At 49.3% G+C, this 25,617-nt stretch overlaps 2 protein-coding genes across 3 annotated transcripts in view; one reads left to right on the top strand and one right to left on the bottom strand.

Annotated features, from left to right (window-relative positions):
- PIDD1 (p53-induced death domain protein 1) overlaps positions 1-1,255 on the bottom strand; it is a 39,434-nt gene extending 38,179 nt beyond the window's left edge. The window contains exon 1 of one of the 2 annotated variants that reach the window (XM_088470993.1): positions 1,169-1,255. The gene's annotated coding sequence lies outside the window, so the exon portion shown is untranslated. Of the gene's footprint in view, positions 1-1,059; positions 1,136-1,168 lie in introns of those variants that run through there. The other variant, XM_088470994.1, reaches the window with a different exon arrangement.
- RPLP2 (ribosomal protein lateral stalk subunit P2) lies at positions 797-24,504 on the top strand. The gene is made up of 5 exons (XM_088470995.1): positions 797-904; positions 17,482-17,605; positions 18,135-18,183; positions 22,257-22,355; positions 24,389-24,504. Exons 2-5 carry the CDS (start codon positions 17,483-17,485, stop codon positions 24,463-24,465), a joined length of 348 nt encoding a protein of 115 aa, XP_088327121.1. The 5' UTR covers positions 797-904; position 17,482; the 3' UTR covers positions 24,466-24,504.
- Positions 24,505-25,617: the final 1,113 nt, after the last annotated feature.

Below are 25,617 nucleotides of genomic sequence, written 5' to 3'. Positions count from 1 at the left end.
TTTTGCTAAGTTCCATTGCCAGGCAAACTCGCTGCGAGCTGGAGATGGTGGGAGCAACATCTGTGTGATTCGTATGACTTGTAACTCTGAGGGGGCGATTCCATTGTTTAGCCGGCAGCTATTTTTTTAAGGCGCCAGATAGAGCAATTCAATTGTTGCTCTGTCTGAGTACGATAGCAGCCGGCGCCAACATTTCTACTAGTACCCTCAGGAGGGTGCGAGCGGAAATGTGCGAGTAACCCGTGGTTAGGGCGCCCTAACCAGAACTTTAGATAGGTTTAGCCGTTTCGCACGGCTTAACCCAGTCCAATAGAGTGAAGAGGGCGATAATTAGCGCCAAGAACGCCACCCACGCAACATTTGAAACGCCCCCAGTCTGTCCGGCGTAGTTTTAACGATCTGTGACTATGTAGTTCAGTAGCATCAACAAAATGTAATTTTTATTACTGAATGCTTTATCTTGTTTACCAATTTATCAAACCTGAAAATTAAAACTGGAGGTGTTGCCCATAGCAACAAATAAGATTATAGCTATCATTTTATAACTTCTACTAGATAATAGCTAGATTCTGTTTGGTTACCATGGACAACACCGCCACTTGTCCGCTTTAGAAGGTTTGATAAATTCCCCTGCCTGCACAATGTTGGCCTGGCGGACCAATATGGCGGCAGCATGTTTAAACCCCCTTGTTATGTCTAATGATAACGACTCGATATTTAGGTGTAGCAAGATGGCGCCTTAAACCCATGATTCCGTGCAAAACCTCAGGAGGTACTTCCTCCCTATAACCACTTCCTCTCAGTCCCTGCCAGTGCCTCCCTCTTTTCCCACCGGCCCTCAGTAGAGGAAGCACACGTTGAGCAGGCTCTCTTGCTCCCAGAGCGGTAGAAAGTGGTTTATAAAGTAAGTTGGCGGCGGAGAAGTGCCCGGATGGAGAGGGGGGAGTGCGCGCCGTGTGAGCTGTGTACAGGCTGCTGGCACGCGGCGCCGGGGACCCCGGTATATAAGAGACCGCTGCTCTGTCCGGGACCGCTCGGCGCTACTGAGATGCTACGTACATGTGGTCAGTGTGCTTTGTACGGCCTCCTGGTTTCCGCTGAGTCTACCGTGCGAGCATACAAACACGTGGTTATGAGTAACACGTGGTGATGCTGAAATTGTGCACACCTTGTCCCTGGGTAATGTCTAAATCCCCTTCACGGAGAGGACCCTGACGTCATCAACCATTGTCCACCTTGTCCCTGTTGTAGTGTCAGTTTTGTCACGTCTACTGTGGCGTGCACCAGCCCCTTCCCATCACTAGGTCGCCAATCTGCCTGTCATTCTATGTCCCATCATTAATATGGGTGGAGGCCGCTTTTATTGGCTGAATGTGTAACTAATCTATGCCAATGTTGATATTTTTGTTTTATATATGTATTGTGTGAGTGAAGGTGCCCATCCACTTGTAGATGCGGGGACGACTGCATGATTACGACATCGTAATTGTACTGTCTTCTCCCTAGAGATCGTTCAGTGTATGCACATCAATCATCCCTGAACATGGGCAACCTGTCGACGGTCGTCAGGTTGACCATCATGTTTGGGCGATGATCGATGTCAGAAATGACCAGCGGTCGTGCATCTCGCTGGTCGTTTTAGACATTTAAATGCCCGACGTGTAGCTGATAACTGAGCGATTGCACGATTACGATGTTGTAATTGTGCAATAGCTCAGTATTATCGGCAAGCGGATGGGCACCTTAATAAGTTTGTGCTAATACACATTTATACCCCATTTCCACTGCTACAATAACCTGGGTGATTGCTGTGTAACGGCTCAGTGGAAAAGGGTCCCTGAAAAATAACCTGGGTCAAGTGACCGGGAATCCAACCCAGGTAGCTACCAGGGGTGGATCTGGGTAATGGTGCAGTGTAATACCCCTTTTCCACCAAAATTCTGTGTCTGACCCGGAGTTGCAACAGAGTTCCTATCCGGATCAGACCTGGAATTTAGCCGGCGCCGACTCGGGATATTCCCGAGTTGGCGCCGCTCACACCGGAGTGGGGTCTGCATAGACCCGGCTTTCCCGGCGTGAAAGTGGATGCTTGGAGATGACATCATCTCCAAGCGCCACTGAAGCCAGACCAATCGGCCGGCTTGCAGCGCACTCCAGGTCATCATGACCCGGAGTGCGCTGTTCTCACAGCAGGGTTTCACGGGCTATGCCCGTGTTAAACCCTGCTAGTTACCTGGGTTGGATTGCCGGGTCACTCTCCCCCTTTTACACCAGGGAGCTGCCCGGGTTAACCCTGCAAAAACCCGGGTTAACCCGGGTTTTAGCTCTGGTGTAAAAGGGGTATAAATGGCGTGACCCGGGTTATCTGATCTGGGTCATGCCTAAAATGAGCTGATCTGTGGTTGAGGAGTAGTCATCTCCCACTTTTTATGACCTCACCAGTTTAGCAGGGCCGACCCAGGGTCAGTGTGAGCGGGGCTGACCTGGGAATAACACCGATCAAAGGTGCAGTGTACACGGTGTCTGACCTGGGTTGGAGCCATGTTGTAACCCAGGTCAGAGCAGACTCGGCTTTTGGTGGAAAAGGGGTATAAGGAAATAAGTTGTATTCTAGCATGGGTGGCAAGCTGTGTCTGCTCCATGGCACGAGAGTACGTAGTGGGTGGGTAGCTGCATCTGCTCAATTGGTGCTGGAGTACTAACCATTTTGGCCCCTCATAAATATAATCATAAGGGGATCTGTATAAAAATTGGAACGGTTACCCATAGAATTGGTTTACTTTTCTATCTAGTTTTCCTGTTATGGATTAGAACAGTGACAGACAACCTGATATACAGATGTGTCCACATACATTTATCCTCCGTGCGCTACACAACGCGGGAGCTCCGCGTGACTCGATAGGGCAGTTTGTCTTTTCGAGCAACTTTTTACCTTTAAATGTGTATTATTTGCACAGCGATGATTAAAATGATATGCAGCATGCCTATGTTCTGTGTGTGACTGCATGTGTATATGCATACGAAACGCTACGTTACAATTTAGTCGCTGACACTCTAGCGTAGTGTTTAACATGCAGATACACCCGCAGTAACTCACAGAATATAGACATGCTGCATATCATTATAATCAGCAGAAGCTGCTTGTGCTAACTATTCGCATCACTGTGCGAATAAGACTCATTTGAATCTAAAAAGATGCTCGGTGCTAGCGAATCATGCCACGGAATGGCGTGACTAGAAGTCTGTTTAGCATGCAAGGAGGCTAGATGTATGATGACACATCTGTACTTCAGGGGCCGCACTAGATGGCGCGCTAACCTTCAAAAGGGCTTTGCATTACTCTTAATCTCAGTAGTGTTAAATGAATGCATTTAATCTTCAAGACCCTTATCTGTAATAACATATTAGCAGACCTTTAAACAAGCGTTAGGGGGTGGCAAGTGAAGGCTCGGAGTGCCGCCTGTTGCCCATCTCTGGCTTAGAAAGTAAAATGAAGCTCCTGTTGCTAGTTTATCTTGTTCCTGTGCACAGTTTAGCAAAAATGTGTCTTATACCCCTTTCAGACATACGACCCGGGAAATTTCCTGCTCAGACCCGGGAATTTCTCCTGTGCAAATTCCCGGGTATTTGGTCTAAACCCCCCTTTCACACTACAGCTTCAACCTGGGAAATTCCCGGGTATTTGGTCTAAACCCCCCTTTCTACTTCAGGGTCCATAGGGGTCCACAGGGTGACCTTGGGGTATAGCTGGATCCTGGATCCTCGGGCACCACGGAGTTAAAGCTTTTAGCTGCTCCCAGGATGCACTTGGGTCCAACCTCCCCTATACCCCGCCCCCGAGCCACAGGCACCTCAGTTTTAGATGGTGCCCGGCCGGAGTCGGGTCACCCTACGGGGGGGGCTGCAGGAGCAGCCCCCTAAAGCTTTTAATTTTTTATTGAACTTAGTTAAATTTATTTATTTTTTACTATAAGTTTTTTCTCTAGAGCAGCAGCGCTGGGCTGTCTGTACAGACGCCCACGCTGCCGCTCCTTCTCCCTGCTGGCGCCGCGACGCCAGCACTGAACTGGGGATCGCGGCGGGGGAAGCCAGAGTCTGTACTAGCCGGACTCTGGTTTCCCCCGGGACTGCTGCCGGAAGACGCCGGGGAGATTAAGGTAAGCCGCGCACCGCTGATTAGCGGCGGTGCGCGGGTTCCTTGTAAATGCAGTCCCATGCCCCCGGTCTAGGGGACAGACCGGGGGCGCTAGCGGTGGCGGCGGGCCCCCCCTCCAGCGGAGGCATACCCCGCCAGACCACTAGACCACCAGGGTTAATATCGCGGCAAGCGGGATGCCGGCAACCCGGGGGTTAATATGCTAGCCAGGGGAGGAAGCCTTCCCTGTCTAGCGGCTCCTCCCCTCAGCTCAGCGCGCCTTTCAGCTCGGAGTCTGGCGTCGCTGAGCTGCAGATACTCGGCCACTCCTCCTCTGAGGTCTCCAGCGGCCATTTTCTCTGTGGCAGCGTGGATACTCTCAGGGAGCACGCGGACCGGTCCCCCTGTGTACCTCTCCCCTACAGAAGGACAGTGTACACAGCGCTATAGCCCTCCCAGACACTGAATCTGGGAGGTTGATTGTAGTGGAAAGGTGCAGTGAGTATATCTTCCTGCATGGTATGTGACTTTTGCTAGTGCTGCCTGTCTGTGTCTTTTTTCTACTTACTGTCAGCCTGTACCTATCCCTTTCCTTCTCCTACAAGCCCTACAGGTGTGCGGGGGAAGGGTGTTTCTACTGACCTCACCTATATAGATCACGTATTTGTGAGGTCCGTCACATACAGTTGTGTGCTACACAGTACCATATTGTGGGCTGTTGTTCAGCACACTGGTGAGTGCGCACGTTTTCTTCCTAAGTCATGTCTGAGGAGGAGATTGAGCACTCCGGGGCTCCAGCATTGTTCTCCTGCAGGCGCTGTTCTGCAGGAGTGGATAGGGAGGATTTGTCACAGGACGGCCTGTGCGGACGGTGCCAGGCGGTCCCTGGTACGTCTAAACCTCCCATTTCGCAGGAGCCACCATGGGCGATGTTTTCCCAGGTGCTGGTGTCCATCGCGGACCGTCTGTCGGTCCCGACTGCCGCCCCTACTAGGGCGTTGCCCCAGCCTGCCATCCCCCATTCCCCGGGTGTCCCACAATTATTGCAGACTCCCCCGGGGTCTCAGCCTGTTGGTCCCTATGCGGGGTTGCCAATGTATATTCAGTCCACCCCTGTGGCACAGCCGGCTGTGGTGCCGTTTCAGGCTCCTGTGACAGCTCCTCCACCCTGGGTGGATGCGCTTTCCCACACTGTCCAAGATTTGGCGGCAGCATCTTCGGCTTTTCAGTCGATGTTGCGCAGTGACGTGCCCTCCAGGGCGTCTAAACGCTCAGTCATGGCACAGGCTGCGCATCTTTCGGATTCTGAGGGGTTCTCGGATGATGGTGAGGTACAGGATGACTCAGCCTCAGATGCCTCAGTCCAGGAGGTAGACACTAAGTCTTCCATCAATGTGCGGGCTCTGGTTAAGGCGGTGCGGGCTATTCTTCTGATTGAGGATGAGGCACCCGCTCCCAAGTCAAGGTATCCTAGTTTTAAAAAAGCTAAGGTTACTTCTACAGCGTTCCCCTTGTCTGATCAGTTGACTGATCACATGGCGGTGGCCTGGCAGACGCCCAGTAAGCGTTTCCTGCCACAGAAACGCTTGGCGTCCAATTATCCATTCCCGGAAGCGCATTGTAAGAAATGGGAAACTCCGCCTGCAGTCGATTCCCATGTAACACGCCTCATCAGGAGTGCTACTTTGCCATTGCCGTCTATATCCTCGCTGAAGGATCCTACGGACAGGAAGGTGGAGACTTGTCTAAAGTCTATTTATTCTCTCTCAGGGGCTGTAGCCCGGCCGTCCATGGCCATCTCCTGGGTGGCCAAGGCCATTGAGGGGTGGGCCAACGCCTTGGAGGACACTTTTACGGATGAATCTCCGGACGTCCAGGGGGCGTTGTTAGGACAGATGAGAGATGCCGCCTCCTACATTGGAGAAGCATCTTTGGATGCTAGCCTGTTGACCTCTAGGGTTTCGGCGGCAGCAGTGTCTGCTCGTAGATCCTTGTGGTTGCGGTCTTGGAGAGCAGACGCGGATTCAAAGAAAGGCTTGGAGGCCTTACCTTTTAATGGGGAATTACTATTTGGTCCGGACCTGGACAAAATAGTAGATACCCTGGCAAAATCCAAGTCAGCCTTCCTCCCTTCAGCTACTACACCTGCTAAGGTCCGGAGCTCGGCGTTTCGTTCCTTTCGGGTTCAGGGCAAGGCAAAGGGTCAGTCCTTCCCGAGGCAGTCCGCACCCAAGACCGCCACAAAGCCAAAGAAGCAAGCCTGGAGTGCTAGGCGCCCTTCTTCCAAGCCAGAAGATAAGCCTTCTGCGTGATGGGACGGGCCTCCCTCTGGGGGACCCCAGAGTGGGAGGCCGACTTCTTCAATTCGCCCAGTGCTGGCACAATACCACCACGGATGCCTGGGTGCGAGAAGTGGTCTCCCAGGGGTACGCCCTGTCTTTTCGGCACAGGCCGCCTTGCCAGTTTTTTTGCACAAGTCCTTCTCAGGACAAAACCAAGGCCTTGCAGGTTCAGGAAGCCATAGAGGCCTTGCTGACGGCGGGGGTCATTATACCCGTACCACAGTCTCAACGTGGGATGGGGTATTACTCTACGCTGTTTCTGGTGCAGAAACCCAATGGCTCTCATCGCCCCATCCTCAATTTGAAGTCCCTGAACAGGTTTCTCAGGGTTCCCAAATTCAGGATGGAAACTTTGCGTTCCATCATACTGGCGATGGAACCGGGGGATTATATGGTCTCCCTGGATATCCAGGACGCCTACCTCCATGTGCCTATAGCAACATCGCACCAAAGGTTTCTGCGGTTTGCTATTCTCCACAACCACTACCAATTCAGGGCTCTACCCTTTGGTCTCTCCACGGCACCAAGGGTATTTACCAAGGTGATGGCGGTCATGGTGGCTCACCTTCGGAGCCAGGGGATACGGTTGCTACCGTATCTAGACGACCTCCTCTTGCTGGCAAGCTCCCCGGAGGTACTGATCCAGCATCTCCACCTGACGGTCGCTTGTCTACAGGCGCACGGCTGGTTGATCAACTGGAAGAAATCCTCCCTCATCCCATCACAACGGATGGTTCATTTGGGGGCCCTGCTGGACTCTCGTCAGCAACGGATTTTTCTGACTCCAGAGAAGGTCTCCTCCTTACAGCTGCGGATTCACAGTTGTCTGAGCAGTGGCAGAGTGTCGGTGCACTCAGCGATGAGAGTTTTGGGGTCCATGGTGTCGGCATTCGACATGGTGGAGTTTGCCCAGTTCCATTCCAGGCCCCTGCAGGGGCTGATTCTTTCAGAATGGAACGGATTGCCACACAGGATCCGCTCTCAGATGCTGGTGTTGTCCTCGGAGGTGCGTCTGTCCCTAGCCTGGTGGCTGCAGACAGCGCATCTCCTGGAGGGGCGCCCCTTTTGGATCCCGGAATGGGTTCTGCTCACGACAGATGCCAGTCTCCGGGGTTGGGGGGCGGTGACAGGCTCCTTGTCACTTCAGGGTCGTTGGTCGGCGGAGGAAGCGATTCTTCCCATCAACATCCTGGAACTGCGGGCAGTATACAGAGCCCTGCAGTCGTCCGGCACCGCTCTTCACGGAAGGGCCGTTCAGGTGCAGTCAGACAACGCCACCACGGTGGCGTACATCAATCACCAGGGAGGGACTCGCAGTCGAGCTGCGATGTCGGAGGTGTCCCGCGTCCTGGCTTGGGCGGAGCGCTATCTTCCAGCTCTCTCGGCAGTTTTCATCCCAGGAGTCCTCAATTGGGAGGCAGACTTCCTCAGCCGTTACGATGTGCATCCCGGGGAATGGTCGCTTCATCCAGAGGTATTCCAACTACTCGTGGACAAGTGGGGGCTGCCAGAGCTGGACCTGATGGCGTCCCGTTACATTCACAAGCTGCCTGTGTACGGGTCAAGGACAAGGGATGCAGGCGCAAGTCTGATAGACGCGCTGTCGGTGAAATGGCTGTTTCAACTGGCTTACTTGTTCCCTCCGATATCTCTGCTGCCTCGGGTCCTGCGCAAGTTCAAACAGGACGGAGGCACACTGATCCTGGTGGCCCAGAAGGCCGTGGTACTCCGATCTGCGGAGCCTGTCCATCGACGCTCCGTACCTCCTACCTCAACGGCGGGACCTGTTGTCTCAGGGGCCCTGTCTTCACCCGGATCTGGGTCGACTATCTTTGACGGCGTGGCTCTTGAGACAGCCGTCCTGAGGTCTCGGGGCTTTTCTAGCTCCGTTATTACCACCATGCTGAGGGCGCGCAAGCCTACTTCCGCGAGGATCTATCACAGAGTGTGGCACACTTACTTTCAGTGGTGCGAGGCCAGAAACTATGATCCCCAGGTGTTCCGAGTTTCGCGTATTCTGGCTTTCCTTCAGTCCGGTTTGGACTTAGGATTACGTCTTTCTTCACTGAAGGTACACGTGTCTGGTCTGTCGGTGTGGTTCCAGCGCAGGATCGCTGCTATGCCGGACGTACACACCTTTTTCCAGGGTGTTTTGAGAATCCAGCCTCCCTTTGTGCCACCTGTGGCCCCGTGGGATTTGGCGGTGGTTCTTAGGGCCTTACAGGGTCCTCCTTTTGAGCCCTTGGAGTCAGTGGAGCTCAAGTGGCTAACTTTTAAAACTGTTTTCCTCTTGGCAATTGCTTCTGCCAGGAGGGTTTCAGATTTGGGGGCGCTTTCTTGTCGTCCCCCTTTTCTGATTTTTCATCAGGACAGAGCGGTGCTTCGCACTCGTCCTGATTTCCTGCCTAAGGTGGTTTCCAGGTTCCACATTAATCAGGAAATTGTTGTACCAGCCTTTCAGTCACCTGATCTTTCGGCTGGGGAGACTTCCTTAGACGTTGTAAGGGCACTCCAGGTTTATGTGGACCGGACTAGTTCTGTGAGGTAGTCGGATTCTTTGTTTATCCTCTTTGGTTTTCACAAGAGGGGTTGGCCTGCCAACAAACAGACTCTAGCCCGTTGGCTTCGTTCTGTTATTATTGAGGCTTATATGCAGGAGGGTTTAGCTGTTCCAGCCTCTGTTAAGGCTCATTCCACTCGGTCCGTGGGCCCTTCTTGGGCTGCTAGCCGTGGCGCCTCTGCTGTTCAGCTCTGTAAGGCGGCCACCTGGTCTTCCATTCAGACCTTTTTGAGGTTCTATGCGTTTGACACCTTTGCCTCTCAGGATGCATCCTTTGGGCGCCGGGTTCTCCTATCAGCACAGGAGCGTCCCCGCCCTTAGTTGGACTGCTTTGGGACATCCCCAAGGTCACCCTGTGGACCCCTATGGACCCTGAAGTAGAAAACAAGAGATATGGTAAGAACTTACCTTTGTTATCTCTGTTTCTACGAAGTCCATAGGGTCCACAGGGCACCCGCCCTGACGCACCTGGCTTCATATGGGCTCTGTGACTGGTCACTGGTTTTCCGTCTCCCATTTCTGTGAGTATGGTTCTTGTGTGTTCCAGTCTTCCTTCTCTCTGTTTCGTCTCCTCCTCCGGCCTGGGCTGCTTACCAACTGAGGTGCCTGTGGCTCGGGGGCGGGGTATAGGGGAGGTTGGACCCAAGTGCATCCTGGGAGCAGCTAAAAGCTTTAACTCCGTGGTGCCCGAGGATCCAGGATCCAGCTATACCCCAAGGTCACCCTGTGGACCCTATGGACTTCGTAGAAACAGAGATAACAAAGGTAAGTTCTTACCATATCTCTTGTTTTCGCACTACAGCTTCAACCTGGGAAATTCCCGGGTATTATGTCTAAACCCCCCTTTCACACTACAGCTTCAACCTGGGAAATTCCCGGGTAGACCCCTTTCAGACATAAGCCCGGTTTTTCTGTTTCCTACACAGAAAATCACAGTTTTCTCATTTAAAGTGAACGCTTTCTGGCACACATTAATGAGGTCATGCAACATTAATTCCATGGTGTAACTTAAAAAAAAATTATGGCACAACATTTGTGTTTTCAAAACAGTTTAATGAAATAAAGGCCTTTATTGCCACTCCTCTACTGTCCCCTCTCTTCACCAATTCCAGATCGCGGTTCTGTTGCAATATGTCTGGCGTCTCTCCTGTCTCTCTCCGATTGCTGATGATGTCATCACCATGCAGCAGGCAGCCATGGCCGGCCAATCAGGAGCTGTTTGATGAAGCCCGGGAGTAAATTCCCGGGTAGCACCATTCAGACATGAGCAAGGGTAATCCCCCGGGACTTAAGTCCTGGGAAATTCCCTGGTCGATTGGAGGGTCGGCTACCCAGGAACATGTTCCTGGGTAGGTACCTTTCAGACATACGCCAAATTCCCGGGAATCTCAGTATGTCTAAAAGGGGTATAAGTTTTTCTGTGGAAGTTGTCTAATTTTCTACTTCAGGGTCCATAGGGTATCCACAGGATACCTTGGGGTATAGGTGTGACGTCAGTCGCAGGGCACCAAAGAGTTAAGCTTTCAGCCTCCCAGGATGCACTAGGTCCCCCTCCTATACCCCGCCCCCGGGCCAAGGCACCTCAGTTTAGTTTGGTGCCCGGCCGGAGTCGGGTGCACCTGTTGGAGTGGGGGCTAGAAGAGCCCCTGAAGCTTATTCTTCATGCAGCTGTGGCTGCACATCTGGATGAACAGCATGGACAGTCAGTCCTGACGTCCATGCTGTCTTCCCTACACCCCGCCGGTACCAGAACGCCGGTACTGATCCGGGGATGCTGGTGGGCGTCTGGGGTCACAGCTAGCGGTGACCCCAGATGCTCCGGACCATGGCCGGATTCAAGGGGGACAGAGGTAAGCAGCGGGGTCCCGCGGTGGGTCCCCGCTGATCACATGGTCCTAAGTCCCCAGGCAGGGGGCTCCCTGGGGACTGGCTGCAGCGTGGAGCCAGGCGACCAACCTGCGCTTCCACTACCCCCTGGGACAGCGGACCGCAGCAGAGCGGTAGCGCTGCGGCGTCCCAGGGGTTAAATGCATGCCAGGGGAGCGCGCCTTCCCTGTCTCACAGCCGGCGCCTCCCCCGCTGCACACAGCCCTCTCTGCATGCTGCCGACTGGTCCTGTGGCAGCGCTCCTCCCCCAGGCCAGCCTCCTCTCTGCTCCTCGGCGGCCATCTTCTCCAGAACGCATGGTGAACGCTGCTGGAAGCGCTGGACGGAAGCATCGTGGTCTGGGTCCCCCCGCATACCTCTCCTCCGCTGTGGTCAGGTCTGTGTATGCAGCGCTGTGTCCTACCAGGCCCTGTGTCTGTGTAGTTGAGTGATCAGCGCTGTTAGTGCAGGAATTGTTATTTTTCTGCATTGTATGTGACTGTGCTAGCGCTGCTGCCTGTAATCTTTTCTTCTCTAAACTGTCAGCTTTATTACTGTCCCTGTTCTTTCTGCTAAAGCCCTTGCGGTGCGGTGCTGCAGGGTGGTCTCTCGCCTATTTAATACTTAATTGGTGAGAGAGGTCACATACGTGGTGCCATCATGTCTGAAAGTGATTTTCCCCTCCGGCTACAGTGTACCACGTGCAAAGTACCGTTAGCGGAGGGGGAGGGTAGCGCGGAGGGCCTTTGCCGGCAGTGTTTGTCCATGGCGCGGCCTATTACAGTTACAGCACCGGTACAGGAGCCGCCCTGGGCTTGTTTCGCTCAGGCGTTAACAGCTTTAGTGGGCCAGTTAGCTCCGCAGCCCGCGTTTACTCCGATGGGTTTGTCCCAGCAGTCTGTGGTGTCGTCACCCATGCAGGGGTTCCCACGACAATTGGTGGTACCCCACAGTCTCCCTATTTCCCCGCTCCCGGGTTCTCAGGAGCCAGCGTGGGTTAACTCCCTGACAAGTTCTGTACAGCACTTGTCGGATGTGTTGCAAGGGGAGTCTGTGATGCGGTCTCATAAAAGGCCGGTGGCGTCTCTGTCCGCTCCTTATGAGGATGACGAAGGGACGTCTGATGATGGGGAGATTCTAGATCCTTACGATCAGGAACCTCTCCATACTAAGGACGCTGATGCTAAGTCCAAAGTATATATTCCTGGACTTATTCGGGCGGTCCGCACAGCCTTGGTGATTGAGGACGAAGTTCCCCCAGCGGCTAAATCTAAGTATGCCTTTTTCAAAGATGTGAAGGGCGATGCCACAGTCTTTCCTCTTTCGGGTCAGTTGGTGGACCATTTAGAGGAGGCGTGGAAACAACCTGGCAAAAGATACCAGCCGCAGAGACGCCTGGCGGTGGCTTATCCGTTCGCGGATAATTATTTTGCTAAGTGGGAATCCCCTCCACAGGTGGATTCTCACGTGACCCGTCTTGTCCGTAGTGCCACATTGCCGATGCCATCCATGTCCTCCCTTAAGGATGCTACGGACCGCAAGGTAGAAATCTGCCTGAAGTCCGCTTATTCCCTTGCAGGGGGGGCAGCACGGCCGGCTATGGCCATTTGCTGGGTTGCCAGAGCGATGGAGCGCTGGGCGGATTCATTAGAGGCTTCTTTTGAATCCGACTGTCCGGCCGATCAGGCGGAGTTGATTGGCAATCTCCGTGATTCGGCCACCTACATCAACGAGGCGGCTCTAGACATTAGTACTCTGGTGTCTAGAATTTCTTCAGCAGCGGTAGCTGCTCGTCGCACCTTGTGGCTGCGATCCTGGAAGGCGGACGCAGATTCCAAGAAAGGTCTGGAAGCGTTGCCGTTTACCGGAGAAGTTCTCTTCGGTCCGGATCTGGATAAGATTGTGGCCACGCTGGCGGCAGCCAAATCTGCCTGTCTCCCGTCGGCCGCTGCTCCTTCTGGTTCGGGACCATCGTCCTTTCGGTCATCTAGGGCCCAGGGCAGGCCCAAACCACAGTCGTTTCCTCGACAGGCTGGCCCTAAGAAATCGGTCAAGCCCCGGAAGCAGGCATGGAGTACCAGACGTCCGGCCCCCAAGCCAGATGACAAGCCTGCGGCCTGACGGTCCGGGCCTCCCTTTGGGGGATCCCAGGGTGGGAGGCCGCCTGCTACAGTTCGCCCAGTGTTGGTCGACCACTACGACAGACACTTGGGTTCTGGAGGTGGTTTCCCACGGATACGCCCTCTCCTTCCGGCACAGACCCCCGGCTCGCTTCTTCACCACGGGTCTCCCATCAGACCGGAACAAGGCTACGGAGCTGCGGAAGGTATTGCACACTATGCTCCAGGCTGGAGTTATAGTGGCGGTTCCATTCTCCCAGAGGGGCCAGGGTTTCTATTCAAATCTATTTTTGGTACAGAAACCCAATGGGTCATATCGTCCGATACTCAACCTCAAAGCACTCAACAAGTCTTTGCGGGTCCCGAAGTTTCGGATGGAGACCCTACGGTCCATCATTCTGGCGCTGGAACCTGGGGACTACTTGGTGTCATTGGACATACAGGACGCTTACCTGCATGTCCCTATTCTTTGGCGCCATCAACAGTTCCTCAGGTTTGCAATCAGCAGCGACCACTTCCAGTTTCGGGCGTTACCTTTTGGCCTGGCAACAGCACCACGTGTTTTCACCAAGGTGATGGCGGTCATGGCGGCTTCTCTGCGGCTGCAGGGAGTCCGCATGTTGCCGTATTTGGACGACCTGTTATTGGTGGCAGGATCTCCAGAGCTCCTGTTACGCCACTTGGACCTGACCATTGCACTGCTGCAACGGCACGGCTGGCTAATCAACTGGCAGAAGTCCACTCTAATCCCGTCTCGGAGGATTCTGCATCTTGGAGCCTTATTGGACTCGGGACAGCAAAGGATCTTCGTGACGGAGGACAAGATCTCTGCTTTACAGTCAAGGGTGCGCAGTTGTCTGCACAGCCGCCGGGTGTCCTTACACTCGGCGATGAGGTTACTGGGCTCCATGGTGTCGGTGTTCGACATGGTGGAATACGCCCAGTTTCACTCCAGACCTCTGCAGCACCTGATCCTGTCCAAGTGGAACGGGCTGACTCAGTCTCTGAAGTCCCAGACGATTGTGCTCACCCAGGAGGTTCGCCTGTCCCTTACGTGGTGGTTACAGACGACCCACCTCAACAAGGGACGTCCGTTCTGGGTTCCAAATTGGGTCCTGTTGACAACGGACGCCAGTCTTCGGGGCTGGGGAGCAGTTTCGGGTCCACACTTGTTCCAGGGCAGGTGGACGCCGACAGAAGCGGAGCTTCCAATAAATATCTTGGAACTCCGTGCGGTCTTCAATGCTCTCCAGCAGGCACAGCGGTTTCTCCAGGGTCGCCCGGTGCAGGTCCAGTCGGACAACGCTACCACCGTGGCCTACATAAACAGGCAAGGAGGAACTCGCAGTCGGGCGGCTCTCGTAGAGGTCTCTCGGATCCTGGTTTGGGCGGAGCGCAATCTTCCGGCCATATCAGCGGTCTTCATCCCGGGAGTGCTCAATTGGGAGGCGGACTTTCTAAGTCGCCAGGACGTTCATCCGGGGGAATGGTCCCTGCACCCGGACGTTTTTCAACTACTGGTGGACAGGTGGGGTCTTCCAGAAATCGACCTCATGGCGTCCCGGCACAACAACAAGTTGCCGGTGTACGGGTCTCGCACAAGAGACAAAGGGGCGTCTCTGGTGGATGCTCTGTCCGTCCGGTGGACGTTCCGGTTCGCATACCTGTTCCCTCCGGTCTCCCTTCTTCCACGGGTAATCCGGAAATTCAAACAGGAAGGAGGGACGCTCCTGTTGATAGCTCCCGCGTGGCCCAGACGGCACTGGTTCTCAGACCTTCAGGGTCTGTCCGTGGACATTCCTCTGCGGTTGCCGCTACGACCGGACCTTCTGTCTCAGGGTCCTTGCCTTCACCCGGGCCTGACTCGGCTGTCTTTGACGGCGTGGCTGTTGAGACGGCCATGCTGAGGTCCCGGGGGTTTTCCAGCTCTGTGGTGCGTACCATGTTACGAGCTCGGAAACCGTCTTCCGCGAGGATATACCATCGCGTGTGGCATACGTTCTTCCAGTGGTGTCGACCGAGAGGTTATGCACCGCGGGAGTTTCGTCTGTCTCGGATTCTCGCCTTCCTGCAAGCGGGACTAGATCATGGGCTTCGCCTTGCTTCTTTGAAGGTACAGGTTTCGGCCCTATCTGTCTGGTTTCACCGTAGGATTGCTACAATCCCGGATGTGCGCACCTTTATGCAGGGTGTTCTCCGCATTCAGCCGCCCTTTGTTCCACCTGTGGCGCCTTGGGATTTGGCTGTGGTCCTGAGGGCTCTCCAAGGACCGCCGTTTGAACCACTGGGCTCAGTGGATCTTAAATGGCTAACAGCTAAGACTGTTTTCCTTCTGGCTATTGCTTCGGCCAGACGTGTTTCTGAGTTAGGGGCTCTTTCTTGTAGACCCCCTTTCTTGGTTTTTTATGGGAACAGGGCAGTGCTCCGCACTCGGCCCGAGTTTCTTCCCAAAGTTATTTCCCAGTTTCATATTAACGAGGAAATAGTTGTTCCGGCCTTTAACTCACCGGGTCTTTCCGTGGGTGAGGCCTCATTGGATGTTGTGCGGGCCTTAAGGACTTATGTTGACCGCACTTCTTCGTTTAGGAAGTCGGACGCTTTGTTTGTCCTCTTTGGCTTCCGTAAAAAGGGTTGGCCTGCTTCAAAGCAAACTTTGGCAGCCTGGATCCGTATGGCTATTTCTGAAGCTTATCTTCATGAAGGCCTACCGGTCCCTCCTTCTCTGAAGGCTCATTCCACTAGGTCTGTGGGTCCTTCGTGGGCAGCTCGACGTGGTGCCTCGGCAGTTCAGATCTGCAAGGCTGCTACGTGGTCTTCTGTCCATACCTTCGTGAGGTATTACAGGTTTGACACCTTCGCCTCTCAGGATGCTTCCTTCGGGCGGCGGATTCTCCTTTCTGCACAGGAGCGTCCCCACCCTTAAAGGATACTGCTTTGGGACATCCCCAAGGTATCCTGTGGATACCCTATGGACCCTGAAGTAGAAAATATGAGATATGGTAAGAACTTACCCTTGTTATCTCTATTTCTACGAAGTCCATAGGGTTCCACAGGACTCCCGCCCTGTCGCACCTGTGCTGCAGATGGGCTTTGCTCTGGTCACCGGTTTTCCGTCTCCCTCTGGTGAGAATGTGATTCTTGTATGTGTCCAGATCTTTGTTCTCTCTCTTCCTTCTCCTCCTCCGGCCTATGGCTTGGTAACTAACTGAGGTGCCTTGGCCCGGGGGCGGGGTATAGGAGGGGGACCTAGTGCATCCTGGGAGGCTGAAAGCTTAACTCTTTGGTGCCCTGCGACTGACGTCACACCTATACCCCAAGGTATCCTGTGGAACCCTATGGACTTCGTAGAAATAGAGATAACAAGGGTAAGTTCTTACCATATCTCATATTTTTTGCTGCCTGGAAATCTATATGTGCCATATTTTGGTGCATTCAGTGTTTCAGTGACCACAGCAGATTTGTTTACCTTATATAACCCAAGTTCTCTTGTGCCCTCGTCCATGTTATACCTAGTAGGTATGAGCCCTAATTTATCCAGTGGTTTAAAACCTTTTGAATACCGATATCTTTGCATTTGTATAAGGAAACAATCTTCTGATTATACTACATATATAGAATTATAATGGCTTCCAAGATGAGCACTTTAGTTAACACTTTGTGCCTTTGTAATATGTCGCACGTCCCTGTATACAATTTTCTTTTTTATGTATATTTCTCAAGAGTATTAAAACTGGGAATTTTACTTCTGTAGAATCTGCAATGGTGGGTAACAGGTCGGTGCCAAAAGGGTAAGGCCCTCTGGTTTAAATTTTTGTGAAGTTTTATAGCTACGATATGTTGACAAACGTGATTGGACACTCCCGCACAAGCAAAATGCATACCATTGCACACGAGTTCCAAATGGCCACTAATTTGGCGGTTTTGACAAGAACACTTCGTAGGGAGGCCCATGCACTTGCATTTCTACGGAAACAACTAATGTTTTTATCAGGACAACAATGCCACCTGTCAGGGCGATGCTGGACTGGTATTCAGAAAATTCAACAACCTGGATGGACTGGCCAGCTCAGAGTCCAGATCTTAAACCCATTGAGAACCTCTGGGACGAATTGGAGCAACGGGTGAGTTCTAGGCTGACTCGACCTTCAGTGTGACAGTTGGTGACTGTACGTAAGGCAGAATGGCAAAACATACTGACTGCTGTTGTCCAGCTACTTGTGGACAGTTTGCTAAGAAGGGTGTCTGCAGTAATCCCTGCACGTGGTGGACCTTCAAAGTACTCATGTCAAAAAAATCTCGTTGATCTATTTGCTGTCAGTGTCCACTCACTTTGTCTTCATAGTGTATATTGTTAGAGGAATAGGAATCTCATTACTAAAGAGATTGTATTTGGAAGTTCTGTATAAGTGACCATTATTATTCATATATCTCCCCTCAACCCTCTTCTCTTCTGTACAGGATGCGTTACATAGCTGCATATCTCCTAGCCGTTCTAGGCGGTAACGATAACCCTTCCGCTGGGGATCTGAAAAAGATCTTGGACAGTGTGGGCATCGAGTTAGACAAGGAGCGCGCTGAGAAGGTATTTGCATATGTCCCATTGTTTGACTTCTTTTTTTCCCCTTTAAGATCTGACAATTAAAACTTACTGGGCTCATACGTAGAATGGAGCAGGAAACAGTTGGTTTCAAGAAGTACAACTAATAGTTACGCACGTTTCACCTCGTAGCTGCCCTTTGTGAAAACACATTGACAAAATGGCATAAGATTGATGTTTGCATGGGACAGAAATGGCTATCTTTAGTTGACCTGGTAGAATATTAGTGTGTCATTTTTTAAGTGTTTTACATTAAGCAACATTGTTTAATGTATCGTCTTGGAATACCAAATATTTATACCGTTATAGGGCAAATTTACAACTTTGTAGTTAAATTGGTAGAAACTGATTGTTCGCCACTATTGCTGGAACTAATTTTCTTCTGTAGGATACTTGTGTAAGCGAGTGGGCTTGTGACGATGGATCTCTAGAAATCACTTCACCTTTTGAACAACAAAGCCACATTAAGTATGTATGTCTAATGCTCTGCTATATTGCCTCTTTCTCTTTGTAGGTTATCACCGAGCTGAAGGGCAAGAAGATTGAGGATGTGATCGCTCAGGGTAAGATGATGGAGAGGAAAGATTTCTGATAAAGGATGTACAAATAATGCAAAGAAGGCTGTGACCCGCCCATAGCAACCATTAACAAAAGATACTTGTTAATTATATGGCCGCCTCTTATGAAGAGAAGGTATCTATTTGGTAGGCGCACTTTCTACGGATTAAGGGCCTGATCCAGACCCACTTGCAAGCGGCTGTCCGCTCGCAAGTGGGTCGATGGTCTGCACTGCGCATGCGCACGACGGAGGGAGCTCCGTCGTGCGCGAGACGCGACGAGCGAAGGAGTTTCCTTCGCTCGTAGTGTCTGATCAAAGGGGGCGTGCTGTCGATGTTGATAGCACGCCCCCTTTGGTGGGCATGCCGGGGGCGTGCCTGCCAGACGGAGGCGTTCCCAAGGGAACTCCTACCGTCAGAAGCCGGCCCCACTGACATCACTAGTGATGTCAGTGGGAGTGATTTTGGCTCTGATAGAGCCAAAATCACTCCTGGCCTTGCGGTTGAGAAACTCAACCGCAGGCTTCTGCTCACACTCGCGATGGTCAAGACCATCGCGACCAACATCCTGCACGCTCGTATAGGCTGTGGGTGGTGACCCACAGCTATACGAGCATCAAGGAGAACGCTCCATATTTATTGAGGTGGGCCCTGATTCAGAGCGAGCGCTCTGGTCAGAGCGTCCGGCTCTGAATCAGGGCCTAAGTTGTCCACTGCATGACGGGCTGCAGAAAAAGAAAAGCTGCAGAGAATAACGGTGGACACAAATCAGGGTCCATGTATAAAGGAGCAGCTAATCTTCACATCATATACCGATACAGTGGTCGTATCCTTAACAAGTACCAATAAACTCCACCTATATTATTGGCACAGTCACAGCCTCCAGAGAAAGCTTAAAGCTAGCTGTAAGTGGAAGAAGACACTGGTAGGCTGCTTTATTGAAGAACATGCCTGTTAAGCAGTGTGTCCCCCAAATCAAGCTGCGAACACCCAATATCTTGGGGTACTTAGCCTGCTGCACAGAGGTCCATCCTAATACCTACAGGTTTGTCTTGTACCTGCTGGGTTTCGCTTGTGGACCAGATTAAATAAGAGAAGCCTTTTAACGACTTGGGTTTTGTTACTCTTGTTCATGGAACGGTTTCTCTAGACAGGCCCCGGTGTTCCTGGAATATGGTATTGCTGTGGTTAGAGTAATACCCAACACAACAAAAATAGTTTTTATTAGAGCTGCACAGCTTTGTTAGCTATGCGTCGAAAATATATCTAAAAGTAAGGAAATGGGTAAATAATCCAAACGTGCCATATGTTGAGTTGGCAGCAGGGCTATTTATGACTGAAATGTAATACTTAGGGGCAGACTCAGTTAGCTGAATTGTGTACTGTACAGCTAAAGCTCCAGTTCTAGCGCCCAGATCTGTTCAAGTATTGGGCAGTTTCCCAGCATGGTAAACATGAGGCTAATGCGTATAGATTCTAGGATAAGTGCCCGGAATCTGAGTTACCCCGCGCTGTAAGCACCAGAGGGTGCATTTAAGTTGACTCTTCATCGCAGCTCCTGTGGCTGGGGCTTACCACATGGGGTAGCGGTTATAATTGATCAGTTGCACCCTACAGTTAATTGTATCTGCAATTGGGTGAACAGTTACAGAAAGTTGCCAAAATGCTGCACTTTAACATAGTATTTTAGCTTTTCTTCCACATTGGGTATACTTATCTCTACTGTGTGGAGAACCACAGTGTGTTTAGTATATGAAATTGTGTGTTCTGCACAATTCATATGAGTTACGAGAAATATTGGCACTGTTGTACAATGTACCACATTTCCTTTGGGCATATTTCACATAAGAAAACATACGGAAGCAAATGTCTTTGTATTTCTGTGGAAATAAGTGCTACAGTTGTTTATTATTATTGACTAAGACAGTTCAGCCCAGGACATAAGTGTGTGACCTTTTTTGAAGGGTATGTCCTTACTGCAGATAATGCAAAGCAATATGCAAATGTTCCTGATGGCAATTCTAAGTGAGGTTATTGCTAGCATTATTTTAAGAATAACAGTAGAAGGTTAAAGTGTGTATAAAGCATTAATAAAGGCTTTATCTTTTTGGAATGACTTATCAAAGGGTTGTCCACTTTCAAAAACCCATATGAACCCCCTTTTTACCTGCTTGAGGACTCTATGGGTTCAATGCAAATTGATTTCCAGATTACCTGTAGTTTTATTGGACTATTAGTTCCATCCCATTAAATTGCGCTACACAATTGGGGACAAACCCATAATAAAACGAGGCTGAATAATAAACGGAGAAGAGGTCCCTGCTCGCAAGTTTACAATCTGTAGTGTAATAGGAGTTTGTGACAGTAGCTTAAGTGCTACATATTCCATATTGGTCTGGCCAGATTGCAAAGTTAAAAGGTTATCAGTATATGTTATCATATATGATCAAGTCACACAGCAATATTGGCCTGAGGTCAGATGGTTGTGTGTATACAGGTCTGTTCCCATACACTGTTGCTCAGTTCGCATCAAATAGCCACTCAGAGAGCCAGGTACTGGACAACTTGGCCATAATGTGCATCTTATTCGCATAAATAAAGCTGGGAGTGATAAAACTACACAATTTAATGTGCGACATTTGTATATCTGTGTGCAACGGAATCTGCGTATGGAAGCCCCCGATGCAAGCGGCTGCGGTTCTTTATCACGCTATGTTCCGTTGTGCTGCAGCTGTGACTTTGTACGTGTTTAATACTAATTCCTGTGCAGGTAAAGTAGCAGCCCAGCTTTTCTAGTACTGTGACTTTTGTTTTGCTGCATCTGCCAAGCGAATAAAATGCAGTATTTTATTTTTGGAATTTTAAACATTTACACCCAAACACTGTTGTGAGACACGGAAATCGTGCACTTTCAATAACCGTACAGTACAAAGGTCGGGAATTGAGACGGCAATAAAAGTAAATGAGGTAAGGACAAATATAAAATATTAGAGACCGTATAGAGAAATGGTGTATATCAAAGTCCTAGTAAGATGCAAAAATTTAAAGAGAACTACAATAGACTACTCCCAAAGTCCGCCAAACTAAATGTACACAATTTACTCTTTAGGGATGGATAGGTCGTAATGCTCCCAATTTTCTGATCAGTATCTACAATGGGGAGTCTACCTCTAATGTCTGTTCTGTACTACTGTGTGTGTGTGTGTGTGTGTGTGTGTATATGTGTATATATATATATATATATATATGTGTGTGTGTATATATATATATATGTATGTGTATATGTATATATATATATATATATATATATATATATATATATATATTTATTATATACGAATAAAAAATAGCCACTTTTCATGCAGCTGTCAGAATATATTTGTGAAAACACTAAGGCTGCAGCTTCAATCACTATTGTGCTAGTTGATGTGCATAAGCCTCAATCATACATTTTACTGCTTGACGTTCACCCCTTTAACTAATTTCTGGAACAAAAGAACAAAACCTCTCCATTCCCCCCTTCGTAGCATTTCATGGGAAATGAATGTTTCTGAGAAGTGTCTCAGGGGATCACTGTTCTGGGAGCTGCTGATGCTGTTCCTTAACCCGTATTTATAGCTGAGGGACGACGAGATACAATCACTCAAAACACATATGAGAACCTCATTTTCCAAACTCGTGTAACTTTGTGTTATCTGTTTTTGCTTGGGGCCAAGAAAGAAATCCCAATGCCCCAGCAGCTCTGTCCATGTCTTTAGTGGTCCCCCAATGCAGAAGGGTGCTTTACCTGAGGGTTCCTACGCATATAGACGTCACTGCTTAAGGAAAATAACATGTATGGCAGTGGACATGCTTATATTAACATGGGCATGTCATTTATATGTTCAGCAGCTATTAGTAAAGTATCTGAGATGTTCAGATTGATCTGTGTAAACAAGTTGTGATAATGACTGTCCTCATGGGCACTTTCCGATCTGTCATCCTGAGTCTGTGCCTTAATCATTGTACACATTGATGGTAGTGGGCTTTTTGTTTTTACTTTTCATAGTATTGTGAAGTAAAAGGCTTTATCTTGTCAGGTAACACCAAGCTGGCAAGTATGCCCTCTGGAGGAGCTGTGGCTGCTGCCATCTCTGCTGGATCCGCTGCCCCCGCAGCTGGAAGTTCTGCTGCTCCAGGTAACTTCATGCAGACTGTAGAGATCGGACTTCTCCAGTGACCCCATTCACCTTGTTAATGACGGTGCTATAGCCAGCTATGGTTGTGAAGTGTTATTAGGTGTGAATGGCGAGGTGCGGGTTGCGATTTTCACTTCGAATTCACATAGCGAATTAATTTTGCAATCCAATTAGCAACTCGCACTGAATCAGTCAGACTGAATTCGCAACTTTCCTCTCACCCTCCGAGGGTGAGAGATGGAAAGGAAAATCTTTATTTTAATGTTAAAATGTGGGGACACTGTGCTGAAACCCTTGGACACCCCCCTAATGACTAATTAGACAATTGGAAGTTTCCAATTAGCTTAATTAGTCCAATCATTACATGTCATTTTTTGTGGGGAAAAAAGTCCTCAAATTACCCCAAAATCAACTTTTTTGTTAGTTTAGACACCCCAAATTTAATTACAATAATCATTTAGTTGAAAAAAATATATATATTTTTAATTTTTTTTTTTTTTATACATTTTTTTTTTTTCGAGGTACCCCAAAATCACCCTCTCCCCCCCCCCCCCCCCCCCTACTTTTTTGGCATTTTTCATTTATTACGTTTGAGATTAATAGAGAAGTTAGATTTTTATCATTTTCTTGCAAAACCCTCAGAAATCATCCATTTGACAGCATTTAAAAACCTACAGTACCTTCCTAATGCCCACAAGCAGCCTTTCTATACGGTCTTGTTAACAAAATGATCCATTCTGGGGGGTTCAGGATGGTCTCCCTACACTTTCATGCATTTCTCGCAAATCTCATTTGGCAGACAAATCGCACCCCTGCGCTGCGAGTAGTTAGAAAGAATAGGCAATTTTAATTGAATTGGCGAATTCTCGGGAGTGCGCTTCGCTGCAAAGTGTGCGAGTTTCAGGAAACAAACTCGCCACTCGCTCCTATTTGGATTGAGCCCTTAGCATTGAAAGCTAAGCTTTTTGTTGCTTGTCCAGTGGCACATAGCGCTGTTACCAGTTCCGCCACCGCTTCGTGATGATCTTGAGTGTGCACTGTCTGTCCAGAATTAAAACTCTCGGTATTGAGATCTTGCGCAGTGCACCTGCCGGGACACCTGCTGTATCGTGTCAACACTAGGTTGTGCGATACAGGCAGAGATTAACAGTGACTTTTTCATTTATATCAGTGCGAAGACTTCTTGCATTGCTGCACTAAGCTGTGAGGGGGTAAATGTATTATCCTGCCTTTTTTTTCTCAGAACCAGAGAAATAGGGACTTACTTGACAGGAAACTGAGCTGCCAGGATGGGAAATGTGTATTGAGTTGGACGGGTGATTGGGTAAATCAGGTGTGTCATTATACACAACCTGGGGTAGCTTCATATGTCATTTAGGAAAACGGTATCAGAAATATGGTAAAGAAAAAAAAAAAAAAAAAAAATGGGTATGTGAAATTGATTGTACATGTAATAGAATGTGGTATAGTCCTCAAAGCAGTTTGGCATTCTCTGAACAATAAAATCCCATTGGTCAATGACCCATGTACCAGCTGGGATTTTAATAACCCCTAGGGTAGCATGGGGATATTTAAGTCGGTAAAAGTTGTACAGTAGCTGCATTGGAAAATCATTCTGAACTGCCACTAGAGGGTATGTGTTGCATTAGGTGTATATTGAGTTTTTCTCCACTATCTGTGTCACAGCTCCTCTAGTGGTAGAGTGTGTGTTTACGGAATTTCAGCAACATGGCATCTGTGGCATTGCATGTACACACACCATGCAGCAAAAATAAATTAAATTGTTTTAGCAAATGAAAGATTTACAAAAGCGCATTTTCCTTCTCTATGTAATGGCTATATATTGAGAAAAAAAAAAAAAAATATATATATATATATATATATATATATATAATTTTTTTTTCCACTGGATTATTGAACCAATAGAAATACCGGTCTATCCTAAAGACAAAAAATTTTGCCTGGGTAATTAACAAAAAAATAAATAAATCTTGAGGGTCACCAAAGCTATTAATGTAACAACTGTTTTTCAGCCGTAGAGAAGAAGGAAGAGAAGAAAGAGGAGTCTGAAGAATCTGATGAGGACATGGGATTCGGTCTGTTTGATTAGAACCTGCGGCAGATAAAATAATAAAATATCTTTATTTAACCTTGGTTGTCGTCTTTAATCCAAACTTGTGATAGATGAAGACTGGCTTCATAATGGTCATTATGTGAAGGATACTTGTGAGTCCATGGAAATAAGTCATGTGAGACATTTAGGAGGAAAATTAATTAGAAGCGATGTACTGGAGAAATGGTCAGGGTGCAGGAACATTCCCCCCATAGTGGTGCCCAGAAAAATGTGACGTTGGGGTACCATGATGATCAGCGATGTGCACAGCCGCAAATTGTGACAGCACATTGCTGAGGATTTAAATTGTGACAGCACATTCAGATACTTCACAACTAACTATATCTATGGGGGAGGGGAATATGCAGCCAAAGGGAAGTAGGGAAAAGCACGGGGTTTAGGGGAAATAATGTGGAAGACTGAAGGTGTGCGGCGGTCAGAAAAGGTCTAAACCAGATAAAATAGGTCTACATCTGGCTCACAGGGATTAGGGTGTTATATGTAAGAGATGACTTAAACTCCATCCAGCTAAACCAGGTTGCTACAAAGTCTGAATTCCTCTTACATATAGAGCCGTGATCCCTGGGAACCAGATGTAGACCTTTTCTGACCGCCGCACACCTTCAGTCTTCCACATTCTCTTCAATTTATCCATACTTGTTTGAAATATATCAGAGAGCAAATGGACATAGAGACCCCAAGCATAATAAGTGTAAGGGTTAAAGAGCATTGAAAGACAAATTTGACACGTGCACTTTGACGTGACAGTAAATATAATGAAACATCCCCGATGGCAGGATAACAGAATGACGTAGCATGTTGACAACAAAAGGCATGCTGCTTACACTCCTTAGTACATGTTGTACATCTGCTTCACTGAGAACCAAGGCTAAACCGTCAAATGCGTCTTTATCACGTACATTAATGGACACATTTATTTGGCAACAGTAGTCTGATTTATTAACCCAGAACAAATATGTACATGGAAAGGAGGCTTTAGCAATATTTTTATTATTTTTCAAAAACTTGTTTTATTGAAGTTAGAACAAGGGTGTAGCTACCAGCCCCTGATCCCTGCTGCAAGCTTCTCTGGTGTCTTATTTACTAAGCCTTGGATGGAGATAAAGTACCAGCCAATCCGCTTCTAAC

The sequence above is a fragment of the Taudactylus pleione genome, unplaced genomic scaffold, assembly GCF_031769625.1.
Source record: "Taudactylus pleione unplaced genomic scaffold, aTauple2 ptg000109l, whole genome shotgun sequence".
NCBI classification, from domain to species: Eukaryota; Metazoa; Chordata; class Amphibia; order Anura; family Myobatrachidae; genus Taudactylus; species Taudactylus pleione.
This window is presented reverse-complemented; position numbering and strand designations above follow the sequence as displayed.